Raw genomic sequence first — 13,823 nt, forward strand, 5'->3', positions numbered from 1 at the left:
CCCGTTTATATTTGAATCACTTCATTCTGAATTCATCACGATTGCTATTTGTATAGAATGTTTTAATAATTAAATCGTCAATATAGCAATTGAGTTCAGAGTGGTCTAAACTGGTCCAAGCTGGTTCAAGCTGAATTCAGATTGATCCAAAGTAGTCCATGCTAACTTAATTGTTACGCACACCATAATGCATATACGCTTCTATAAAAAAATCTTGCAGAATTTTTCAATTTAGCACTTTAAACGATTAAAATTTTTTCATCTAAATCGATTTTAACTACAGTTTTCTGTTGTAGAAACAGGCACGAAGCATTTTCTCAATAAAGATTTTTTTGCACTCGTATATCGTGCGTTATTGAAGTTTCGGCCTTGCGTAATCTTTTTTCCCTTATGTTGCACGCGGCGGCGGCACGATGTCATTGCCGTAATTAATTTGAATCTACCGTCGGCTTCGGGTGCCTGGCAGACTCGTTGCGTAGCCACATACGGCAGTCATACGGTCGTTGCAACGCAACGCCGCAACGTCCTGTCCGACGGCCACGTCAAGTTTCAATAGGATTTATCTAACTGCGATGTATAACGTCATGCGTGCAATGCCACCGTGCTCGGCCGTGCATGTCCACACGGAGCCTAAGGATAATAATCTTCCGTCGAGGATTTTTCCTACCGCGGGCGAATATTTCGAGAATTCGCGTCGCTGTAAGTTTCGTCAATTTTAGAGATAATGAAAAAAACGGCCAACGCGCCATTCGAAAGAGCAGTTTGTATCAGAGATTTATTAAACCATTAGTACCATTAAATAGCGCGTTTGCAAATTTAAACATAAAACACGCCGTATTATATATTTTATTTCCGGATTACATCTTTCTCTCTTCATCTCTTCCTTACCACATCTTTTTTTTGTTGCTATTCAGTAATCCGACATTAATTTACCCGTAACGAAGATTCGACCATATATCATTTCTTTAGATTCAATTTTCTCGTCTTGCCAACGCGAGTGATTCGCGATGAAATGCGGCATTGAGCACGCGACTAATCTCGATACGGTTATGAACAGCGAACAAGCGACGAGAGAGATAGTAAGGCGCGCCTCGCTTTCTCCAAACTGTCTTAATTATTCAAAGAAGAAAATGGCTCTCCCTTCTCGGGCTCCTCCCCGGTCACCCCTTTCCCCCCGATGCGGCTTTTAGCAATGCCCCTTCTGATGTACGCGGCGTGCATGGTGAGCCGTGCTTTAAACATGTCTTTATCGAGTCACGTCGTACATGCAGCGTGTATTCTCAGCAACGCGTAATTTTGCAAGTCGCGAATTATGCAGCGCGGGTCCATTGAACCAAGTACTCGAGCCTGAGCCGCGGGTGTTCAGTTGTGCCGCGATGCGAACCATAATGCCACTCTCAATTCTCGGAACTGCAACGATGCTTCTAACTATTCGTATTCACGAGTTAATAATTCAATTTTAACGACCGATGCTTCCGCTAAATCAACGTGTCATTAATTATACGCTAATCGATACTTTATACGGAAATATCAACAATAATTTATAACAAAGGAAATTTCGAAGGAAAAATCGAGGAAACTCCCAGAAAAAATAAATACTTAATCACCGATGGATTGATAATCAGAAAAATAATATATATACAAATATCTTGATGTTATTTGAGATATATCTTGAAACTATTCGGTATTCTGTAGAAGTACTAATCTTTTCTAATAAAGTAAAAGGCCCAAAATTCGTCCCCTATAGTCACTTTTTCGTACCCGGATTAAATGATGTAAGAGCTAAGAGCTCGAAAATTTGACATTACCTTCGTTAAATATCCCTTTACCTAGAAACCAAACCAAATCGCCTGTATAATCAATTGTTATAGTACCCCAAAAAAATAATTTCAAAAGTATCTACTTTTGGCGAAACCAAAAAAGGTGTTCTCAATTTCGTCCCCATACTAAATTCCGAAAAAAATGAGGTAATTACGAGATTTGTATTTTTAATTTTTGACTTTTTTCATATTATTTACTAAAAGTCATTACAAAAGTGAACATAATTAGTAGTAGATGTAATTGTAGTAGATTAATACAAAATTTTATACTAAAAATTAAAAACATGAATTTAGCAAAACTCAGAAAAAATATAACGTTACTTTAAAAAAACATTAATAATCTTATCATTAAGATGAGCCATTAAGCCTTTCAAGCAAGTATATTTAGAAACATGATAGGGAACGAAATTAAGAAAAACCCTCAAACCAACACCTACCTTCTGAACAAGTTATAACCTGACGGCACACAACTCACACACCCTTCTATTGACAAACTAAGTATCATCCTCGTAAATAAAGCATTAATTACATCAATCCACTAACATTTTTAGCTAAACATAACTTGTGAATTCTCTGAATATATTTTCGAGTGTTTTACACTTTTTGTATGAAAAATTCGTATCAAATGTATATAAAAAAAAAAATGTTCTTTGCAGAAACGAGAGAAAGCGTTAAAAAGTTCGCGTTTATTCAGAATTGTTGACCTCCCCACGTTTCCTTTTCGTATAAAGTGAATAAAGTGAATAAAGTCTCTTGCATTTTTCAAGGCAAAGCCAAATCCGATGATTCCAAACACGTTTCGAACGTGCTACGCGGAAGAAAAAAAGATTATGGTAAGGCACTCTGTCTATCTCGTTACCCTTCCGCGATCGCAATCTAATACGGAATAAAAGGCAAAGTAAGACACCGTTTCGCGACGGTCACCGTCGAGAAGAAGTGGACGGCGATTTTATCGTGTCGCGTTGCGAACTTCCGCGACGGGACGATTAAAGCGATTAATGAGCGAATTCTTTTCGTGTAAACGAAGCCAGATGGAAAGTATATACTAACTCTAAATAACAATGTGGGAATTTAGTAGTAATTAAAGATCAAAAAGATCGGTAAAATAATTAATCTTTTTTTTTTTTGAGTTTATATAAAACTTAATCAATTTTATTCAAATTAAAATCGTGTTGCGATGGCTCAGAGTGAGACCGTGTGGACTACGGTTACGTTACGTTACGCCACGCGGAGCACGCGTGATTACAGCACTTGGTTTAGCACTGTTTGCTCCATCGGACGTGGCTCCTCGGAACTCATGCACGACTAGCGACGGATCGTACAGGCGGGATTAAGAACGAATTATTATCCCAAACGGTGAGTTTCGGCCGTTTTTCGTTATCTCTAAAATTGATAAAATTACTTGGACGTTTTTGAAAACCTTGTACTTCCGGTCCCTTTTTTTAATTTTTTATTTAAAGTTGGGCGCTAATTTCACATCGGTGAGTTTTGGTACGGCGGGACGTATGAAACGATGCGAAAGAAACAAAAAATCTCGTGTCAGAATTGGCTGATTTGCGCCAGTATGCGCACTTAAGTGCAGCGCTCGCGTGCCGCATAAGAATAAGCGCAAAGAATGAAAGTCACGTTATTGCTGCTCTCCAGCTGTTCTCGAGAGCGTGTGTTTTTGTCCCTTATCCCATCAGTTTTTTGATGCAGAACATTGCCCGCGGATTTTATCCTATATATATATATATATACATATTGCGATGTACTTTTATCCTTGCAACGCAAAACATTAGGGTACATTATATGATTGTTACAAAGACATATTTTATTTAAAAAAAAAATTAATGCTCAGAAAATAAACCTCAGCCGTTTTTTCCGTGTATAAAAGTATAATATTTCAGTACGTATTATTAATAGTATTATAGACTTAATTTGACAGCCGAAAACTCGATTTTATCTAAATTAAGTAAATAAAAAATGATTGCATATATTATCTCAACGTTATTGGATAAGCGTATAGCTGAATAATAAATTTTTATGAAAATTTTAGTGACACGTAGGTCGCTTCGACAAGTTTCCCATTAATGCCGGAAGATATAGCGACACGATACATCTACGTGATGTCCGCGAACGTGCATGAGAATTTAAAGATGTCGGCGTGATACTTGAATGACGCACTCGTTTCTATGACTCTCGATTAGAGTGTTTTGGTTACGGTAAACGCTAAACGTATAGATGTGCAGACTCACCTTCCTGATTGGGGTTGTTGGTATTCGGATGCGACGAAGTCAGGGAAGACGGTGTCTCGTCCTCAGCGACGCCCATCGTCGTAGCCGTTTGCTGATGATGCGTCTCCACTTCAGTCGCCTCTTCACACCTGCACATTAATAAGGTATAAGACTTATAACACTTCGATCTTATATCTGGAGTCCTGGACAATTTTTATCAAGAGAGTTACATTATGCGCACTCTAAAAATCGACCGCTACTCTTATTTCGTGGTTTTGCAAAAAAATTCTTTAAATAGACATTGAATATAATCAATACCAAAATGTCGTTTATTTCAAATGCAAATTATTTCGTGTAATGTCTCAAAAATCGTATTAATCAAAAAATAAAAAAATATAAACATCGAAAGTTTTTTTCTTACAGCAAAAGTGTATGCGATAATATTTTACGATAATACAACAATATCTTACGGTATTATATAAAAATAATTTATAGTGTTTAATTGTTTTAACAGTTTAAATATAGATTTATATTTATCTAAAAGGCAAACTGGATAACTGTTTTTTCACCGATTTATAGCTCTCATTTGCGCATAATCATTGTGTACTGCATTGCAATGCCTCGGCGGATGTTATTTGAAGCACATTCGTATTAATTTTATTTGTTCTGCTTTGTTTTCTTTAACGAGAATAAATATGACGGATGTTTTTGTGTTATGTATACAGCTTTACTAACGTTTTTGTTATTGTAAATAAATCGTTATTTTTAGCTTATTAGCGAAAACGCTAATTAAGCACAAGACAAAATTTTCGGCGATATTCCTATAAAAATACTATAAAAGAGTAAAACCGTTTTTTTTTTACCAAATAAAACCCTCTTATATTCATCGAAAAACTAATGTAAAAGCGGAGATAAAAATATATGTAAATGATTAAAAAATGGAATAACATCGTGAAATTAGAAGTTGAAGCAGGCTTGCTGCTATGGTAAACCTTAAAGTGCATACCAAAGAGGGAGAAAGAGAGAGAAGTGTATATGTTTATATAATACTACCATATGCCCGTAAAACAACAAGCGACCAGTAGAAATCTAATACCGCGGTCGTACTACGAAGATTTCATGCCGATGGTTGGGCATCGTTGCATCTCACTGCATGCACCTACGCATAACCCGGCGCACTGCGCAGCGGTTATGGTGCGTCTGAGAGTAAGAACTCTCGAGAGCAAAAAGAAAGAGAGAGAGAGAGATACTCTCGAGAGTCTCTTTCTCTTTCTCTCTTTTTGCTCTCGAGAGTTCTTACTCGCAGGTGGACACGCACCTTAAGAGAGGCATTCATCGGATCACAGCTTCTTTCCACCAATCTCCTCCCCGCTTCCCTCTTCCTCTCTCCCTCTCTCCCTCTCTCTCTCTCTCTCTCTTTCTCTCTGTTTCTCGTTATCCATATTGTCTCTGCGCAAGGTATACGCCTGTGCGCGAACGCGCTTATTGTTATGCGGTAATTACGCACGTGCAGTTACGCGCACGGGCCGGTGCGTCTACAGTGCACAGTGTGGATTAGTGCACGCAGCGCGTCATGCGTACATCGCGGTGACGCCGTCATCCGAGTGCGGTCCAGTCCGCGAAATATAGACGACGGCGACGACGATGCGCGGCTATAACGGTATGTTGACCTCCGACGCCAATTGCTGCCTGCTTGCACAGCGCACGCGGATGCGGATGCGGACTGCACGTCGGAGAATGTGTGCAACGCGCATTGGCTTTTCGGATGAGATATATATGAGCTATCGATTAATCGGCGATGTGCAGTGCAACGAGGACGGGTACTCACTTTTTTTCGGGATATATCATGCATATACGAAAAGCCCTATACGCGAAACAAAATCATGTGATTTGTATAATTATTGGTCACTTGATGCGGGGAAATGTGAATTTATTAAAACTGTGGTGTTTGATTTAATAAAGTCATATAATTTTACTTCTCTCTTGGATAAACCTCAAAAGAGTGCATGATAAAATAATTTATATAAATATAATTTTTCAATTTAAACAAAGAAATAATTTTAATCTTCAAATAATAAATTTAATAATTCTTTTTGAATAAAGTCATTTAAACTGTTATTAAAAGAAGAAAATAATTCATATGTATAACAATTAAAATTCGTTATCAACATTATATTATAATACAATACATATCAACAGATTGAAGCAAATTCTCTTGTCAATTAACATTCAACTAACAACATTTTTATTTCAAAACACTTTTCCAATCCAGCAAAATTAACTGTTACCATATACGATACTTTCAATTTTTAAAGTAGAAGATAAAGGAACGGAATATTTGTACAAATATCTCGTATAAAATAATATTAAATATCTCGAGAAAACAAGGCTAATTAGCGTTCGACCTCAACATTGTTAGCGCGTGGTCTCGAACACAAGGTCTCCGCGCGCGCGGCGCGCGGTATTATCATTCACGCATCGAAAACTCGAGTCGGCAGGTAGTCCGCTCCGCGTGTCACCGTGTTACTTAATTATTGAAACGAGATTATTTCCTACGGACAATTACTTCGATTTGCAACTCGTGCAATCAATTGACTTCCGCAATTAACAACTTATAACCGTAATTAACAACTATAAATTTCGTAAGTATTTTTATTAAAACGAATATTTCGCGCGCGAAAAAATGTCACTTAAGAATCAAATAAGATACGTAAGATACGATAGAAAACGGAACAATTTTTAAATTTGTTTTCTCGTGATATTTTATACGTGATATTTTATACACAAGCAGTAATGATTTCTTTAACGATACCTACATATTCAAATGTGTCTTTCAAATATCATTGCAAGCTCTGAATTTTTCGCTCTGATTTGAACGCAATTTGTTCATCGACTGGATTGAGAGCGCGGAATAATATACGCGAATCGCTGAATATACTGAATACCTTCGAAACAAAGAGAATTTGTATTCCACATTATTTTCACGATCGTGTTTCGATGGGATTCCGCCGCGATGTAAAATAATAAAGCGCGCTTATTAATTCGCGTGCGACGTGCGACCAATGCGACTAACCGGGAGTGCCGTGTAAAGTATATGGGCGATTATTCCATCGCGACGATTAATACCCGCGATCGTAATTAACCGCGTTTGGTGAATGCTGTGTTATACGAGTGCAACGGACAATTCTGACAGAAGAATTAAAATGACTTAAAGTATGATAAAAATCATACTTTATACATGACCTGAGAGTTTCAACGTAATCACGCACCCTCGCCGCACCGCACTCATCGTATCAGTGACAAATTTTTTTATTAAGGTAATGAATTTTCGTGAAAATTGTATCAGATATAAATAATATGTAGGTATGCATGTATATGCAAAAATTAAAAGCATTAGAAATAAGTAAACATCTCATAGAGATCTTTTATATATTATATCTTCGAATTGTCAATTAATTGAACATTTTGCAGAAATTATTAAACACAAAATTTTCAAGAAACTTCGTAAAGATATAGTTTGTATATATTAATAATTTTTTTTATTTGATTAACTGTTTATCGTAAAATTTTTTGTCAAGTAAATTATAATTTAATTCAATTTTCAAGTTTATTGCTTGGACAATTCGTGAATAATGAAAAACAACGAAAAAAATATAAAAGTATAAAAAAAACAAAATATTAATATTTTGAGAATATAAAATTTTTACTAAAATTTTTTTACAATGTTCACATCTTATGGATAATGAAGATTGGGACAAGATATTTGTGTATATAATGTAAGTATTGAAATATTCCACTCAACAATCATGTAGTAATAGCATCAGATTTCACGAGAATAATTGTTTATTTCTCAGAATTAGCTGAATACATCTTTAGTTAATCTCCAATTAAAATATGACTATTTTAACCATCAATGTCTCAAGCTATGGAAATTTAATTTGAGTATTTCATCTCGATACGTTTTTCGATACGTTTTTCGAGGATTCATGACTATAAATACGGGACTGACAATGAGTTCTACATTATGGAACTTTCCCACGTCTTATTTTCAAGAAATCGACGATATATACGATGACTCATTTGTACGACCTTGCAAGTGAGAGTTAAATATAGCTCATGCATAGCTGCAACAAAAAAATATCGCGCGCACATTCACCTTATATGCATCAGTCCACAATAGTACGTTTAATCTCTTTTCATTGCAAAAAAACGCATATACAAACAATGTCCCTGAACCTCTCAATATTAATATTATTCTTTAAAAAAAAAATTATGAAGTCATTAAATGTCAAAGCCAATTTATCCTCGTATAGAAAAGAATATTATAGAGGAAAAATATTGATTCTTAGCTAAAAACTTTGCTTACATTTTTTTATGTGAATAATCAAAAGATCATATTACAACTTATAACTACGTGTATTAGATGATTAAAAATTCGAGACGACAATATTATGATCCAATATTGTTAAAACGTCGATAATTAAAAAATCAAGTATTCTGGTATGATTTACTTAGGCCAGACGTATGAAAGATAAACGAAACTCAAAGCGTCGCGGTGAGTCAAAGCTGCACGGGCGAGAATCGAAATCGAAAGCAAACGCCAAACGCGAGTCGCGATTATTTCAATAACAATGCGACGGCATTGCATGTGATTTTCTTTCCTAATAAAGAAAATCCGCGTAAATAACTCCGACGCGATTGATCGCATTTCGCTTATATAATGACGAGATGAGAGACATCGGATCGGGCCAAATTTGCTCGATTGCGTTCGCACAAAACTACATGCAATGTATGCGCAATAATTTTAACCCTTCGCCCGTAATCTGGGTCGTAATGGCACAAGACGAAATTCAAAATAGAATACCGCCGAAATGAAAAGGGGGGAGGGGCTTGCTTTCCCTCGTAAAAAAGTAGGTAATGGGGAGAACTCATGCCCAAAGTTTCGTTAGAATTCGCCAGTGTGCGTGCTTGACCAGCAGCGAGTCAAAGTGCGTCCAGTGCCAATATTGACCCTGATTACGGACAGTGCGCCAGACTTTCGTGCAAGTAAGTAAAATTAATTTAACGTCATTTTCATATTACTACAGTTATTTTTAACTTATATAAGTGATATTTTTTTATAATTGTGTATATTATATATATAACCTCAAAATGTGAGTGTGAGTACTTTCAGAGTACAATGGATGATCAAGCGACAAATATCAGATATTATTTAATGTTCTTGAACAATTTTATATGATTTTTTAATAAAATAATGTAAAAATTACGCTAAAAGTCTTATTTTTCTTTAACCCAAAAAACGCCATTTTCAATCCTCAGAATAATTATATACTTTTTGAAAATGACCCATATACAGAATTTTTTTCTTGAAAGTATACACATATTTAACTATAAAACCTCGTTGAAATTTTTCATTTTGATTTAAAATTCAATGAGATATGATTTTTTTAATAAAAATGGATTTTTATTAATTTTTTGCATAAAGAATTATTTATAAACAATTTATTTTATAACAAATCGCTAAATAAACTTTGGGATTATAAAATAAGATAATATTCAAGTATTACAGAATTTTTTCAGATTTTTTGAACACTATTTACTAGGTCAAAGTAACGACAGAACATTTACGACCCAGATTACGGACGAAGCCAGTCAAATTATAGTTTACGGGCGAAGGGTTAAAGTAATTTTATAACAGAGTATATACATGCATATTACGCATTTTTTCATACTTTGTTGATTTATATATATTCTTTGGATTTAAAATACCAAACAAAAAATTTATAGAAACAATGTCGCAATTGCAATTTTCCTACATTATTGCATATAAATCTCGATACGATAATCAACAGCTCGCTGGAAGTTAAAAAATGATATCTAATTAAAAACTGGAACGCTTTCTCTCGAATACTATTTTCTAGTAAATATGAATTATGATGTACGAGTACTGTAATATAAATGAACGAATTTAATAAGTTAAAAGCTGCTATTTTAATTGAATTAAACATCGGCAAGTTACGAGTAACGATCTGTTTGCTATATTATAGCGTGCATACTCTGAAATCGATGTTCTCTAGGCATTCGAGAACAGTTTGCGCTCGATCGTCTCGTTCATATTAAACAGCTTGCATTACAGTTTGACGAAAGCAAACAGTTTGCTCGCAGTGTTGGCGAACATTCGTGAAACCGGCCGGTATTGGACGGTGGTTTAACCGTAACGTAAAGAAGTCCCTCAAAGATAAAACTTGACATCGAACTGCAATTTTCTTATCGCACCTAAACGATAATATAATAACTTAACCCGCATTGCAGGTATATACTCGCGTGATAACATTGCCACGGTCGTGCGAACTGATCGATTTTCTCATTTCCCCGCACCTTTCGCTCGCGATACCACAAACACTTGACCGGTCGCGTTACGCGAATGACGCGGAATTATATTAATTGCAACTACAAAGTCGGTATATAACAATGGGTACACCTTAAAGTATGAATCGAGCAACGGAACGCGCAGACTAAGCACGTAATCGTTGCCGGTTTCCCATCACGTCTCTGAAAACGCTCGTGAGGAGAGAATTGGCAGAGCGCAGCTCAATCGTAAAGCAGCTCTCTCTCTCTCTTTCTCTCTCTCTCTCTCTCTCTCTCTCTCTCTCTCTCGCTCGTTCCCCCGCCTCTTACCCCCATATCTTCGTTCTCTTCGTCTCTCGTCCGCGTGTCGAGACTTCAGGTCGTTTCTCCTCCCGGCCAACGACCGTCCACCTTCAGTTTTGTACCCTCCCAGACGTCGCGCGCCTTATACGTCGACAGGTAGATGCAACGTTCGAGATATATAATGTATACGCGTCCAGGGTGGTCCGACGATAAGGGCCGAGAATCGAGCAGGACCTCTCTTCGTCGGCATTGTCACTTATAGCCGCGTTTCCGTATGGATCACGCTCAATCCACGTCCGTCTCTCCGATCTAAGCCGTTCCGAATTGATCAAATTGGGTTGAATGAGTCTGATGTATTTGTAATGCCTCCTTGGTACTTCTAGTCGTCAATTGCATTAAATGGACATTAGGAAATCGTACAGCATATTATCAATATTACGTTCTTAAAATTTTATTTCGTGTGAATCTTTTAAATTTAAATATTGAAGTGAAATGCTTCAATAAATATAGATAAGGAATAAATAGGAAAAATCGATATAAAATTTATATAGATATTATAGAATTTCATAATTCCACTATAAATTGTAATAAAATAATGATATAAAATAAACTGTCATTGTATCGATAATTTATATTGTGCGAATTCGTTATGCTTATATGTTATATTAATTCCTTGTGCTTTGTCTGGGAATGATTGCAAAGTAGACAAAAATTAATCCAATTTAATCGTCCAAGAGGCAGATAAGGATGGCAACAGATAAGTATCGCGGATACGCAAATATCTGACTGACATTTATTCTCGTCAAATATTTTTTATCGAACGGCGCGCCGTCAATGCCTTCCCGTATAACCATCCCCTGGAATTATCCGCCCCATTTGCACCCTTCAATCACGTCGGTTTTCCAATTGATCCCTCCTTGTATATATCTGCATCTTAACACTCTTCTACTCCTCTTTCTTTACTCCGGGCTGCGCATCCCGCGTGCAACACTTTCGCGTGAGCGAGTCGCGGCCGGACGGGGAGGGATCGTGACAAGAAGGCGAAAAGAACAAAGGGGTGAGGATAGAAGTGCAGGCGCAGGTGGAGAAAGGGGGGAGGGAGTAGATCGGCCCTTTGCAAAAAGCGGCATCCAAAGTGTCGGCCGACCGGTTTTGCGCGCGCATGTACCTGTCACGTATATCCCCTTAAAACGCGACGCTATAGAGAGCGAAAGAGCGAAAGAGAGAGAGAGAGAGAAGGGGGGAAGACGGAGCAAAGGGGGGAGGGGAGATCAACACATGTATGTCGATCATCCACACGCATATACGCGTGCACAGGTCGGATGGAGCAGCGGCGGCGTGCGCGCACTCACACCGACGCGCATGCACGCGCGAGCGTAGGCGACGTCGTTATACCGGGTGTCCGAGAATCAGCGAGAATTAGCGCGGACAGACGCGTTCTCCCCCGGAGTCGCGGGAGAAATTCGGGGGATCGATTCTCGTTCGCGAAAATATATCCGGAGCTATTCATCTCCCGAAATAATTCATATGGAATGAAAAATTTGTAACGGAGCGGAGCGTCGCTCGTCGTTTATAGAGCCGGATTTTACTCTCGGGAGATTTGGAATTTTTTATTTTAACGATAGAATATTAAAATTGTTAAAAGAAGATCGATCGATTCTCATTGAAAAGAAATGATTTATTCGTTAAAAAAATAAAAAACCGTTCGAATTTTGTCGAGGAAGAACGTGTTCGCTCGTTAATTCCGGAGCACCCTGTACCATTTACAAACGTGCATATGGCACAACGCGAACCGGTCTATGTTTACAACAATAATACCGTCGACGACGAGGCCGCGGTGGAATCGCGCGACGAACAACGAAAACCCTTTCTCTCTCGGTAAAAGCCGAGTCGCTCGTCGCAGCTCGGCGCTCGGCGACTCCGGTGCAGCTCGCGCGCATTGCAAACGAACGAGAGGCGATCTCGTGTCTGGCGAATGTATACTTACATCTTAATACACGGCCGTGGACCGCATTCGTGGGCAGGAGAACGTTCCGTGGTTGGATGCAGAGATGTCACAGGATCGTCGTCGCCGTCGTCGTCGTCGCGGCCGCCGACTCCCGGCTCGCTATATTCCGCGCGTATTATGCGCGCGAGGATACGTCACTGACGCCGCGATCCGCTCCTCTCCTCCTGTCACCCCCCTCCCCGCCCGACCGGTCGACGGGGATCGGGATCGGGGAATATCGTCACACTCGCGGTATACACGGCCACACACAGGTATTCGCGTTACTACTACTATTGCGCACTCCCGAACTCGCTCGGCCAGGTTCGCGCGACGCGAGGCGACGTAGCGCGCGACGCGACGGCGCGGCGGCGGGCGTTCGACGGCACGGCACGGCACCCGTTTGGCAGCCGTGAAGGGAGAGGAGGCCCCCCGCTCTCACTCTCTCTCTCTCTCTCTCTCACACACTCTCTCGTTCAAGGGTGAACAGCGTGGACACTCGACGACACGGCGGAATCCGGGAAAACCCGCGTCGCGAGTCTCTCTTCGTAGCGCGTAGCGTGCGAAATGCGTTGACGACGCGAAGCGGTACACGCGCGCTCTCGCCACGCAGAACGCCGAAAATCCCGGAGCAGATATTGACAAATACCCGGACTCGGCCGACTCGGCGTCGCGCGACACCGTCGCAGCCAGCCAGTCGCAGCTAACGGTCTCGCCTCGCCGCGCGCGCGCGGCATGCCGGCTGCCGGCGCCATCGCGCGGCCGCTCCCGCAGTTAGTGGCGGTCGACTTTCCTGTTCCCGACTCTCCCGTATAGATACCGCTTATGTCCATGATATGTTCACTTTTACCAATTGCAGATGTTAATTTTAATATTAACGCAATTGTTCTATTTTAGCTTTAGATGAGATAAAAAAAATGTACGTAAATTTACACAAATAATTTTATTAGGCTACCGATTTCTGTCCTGACCATAAAACGGCGTATCTTCCTAATGAAACTTATGATATTTTATACGTTACAACAACGTTCTTCCTTAATTTAATTGTATATTATATCGGTCGCGTATTTTACTTGGTTATCGCTTATATAAAAGTCGCTCGGAAAAAAAACGTTTTCCTAATAAATAATTTCTAATAAAGGCTGTCTTAAT

The 13,823-nt window shown here is 38.9% G+C and overlaps 1 protein-coding gene across 1 annotated transcript in view; it reads right to left on the reverse strand.

The window, feature by feature from the left end:
- Positions 1–13,368, reverse strand: part of Trc (Serine/threonine-protein kinase tricornered) — a 131,249-nt gene extending 117,881 nt beyond the window's left edge. The window contains exons 1-2 of the mRNA XM_077419581.1: positions 12,675–13,368; positions 4,058–4,185 (exon numbers count right to left, since the gene is read on the reverse strand). Of these exons, the coding sequence (XP_077275707.1) occupies positions 4,058–4,185; positions 12,675–12,676 (130 nt within the window). The 5' untranslated portion in view covers positions 12,677–13,368. The remainder of the gene's footprint in view (positions 1–4,057; positions 4,186–12,674) is intronic.
- Positions 13,369–13,823: the final 455 nt, after the last annotated feature.

The sequence above is a fragment of the Temnothorax americanus genome, unplaced genomic scaffold (genome assembly GCF_048541705.1).
Source record: "Temnothorax americanus isolate GAGA-0224 unplaced genomic scaffold, ASM4854170v1 Scaffold56, whole genome shotgun sequence".
NCBI classification, from domain to species: Eukaryota; Metazoa; Arthropoda; class Insecta; order Hymenoptera; family Formicidae; genus Temnothorax; species Temnothorax americanus.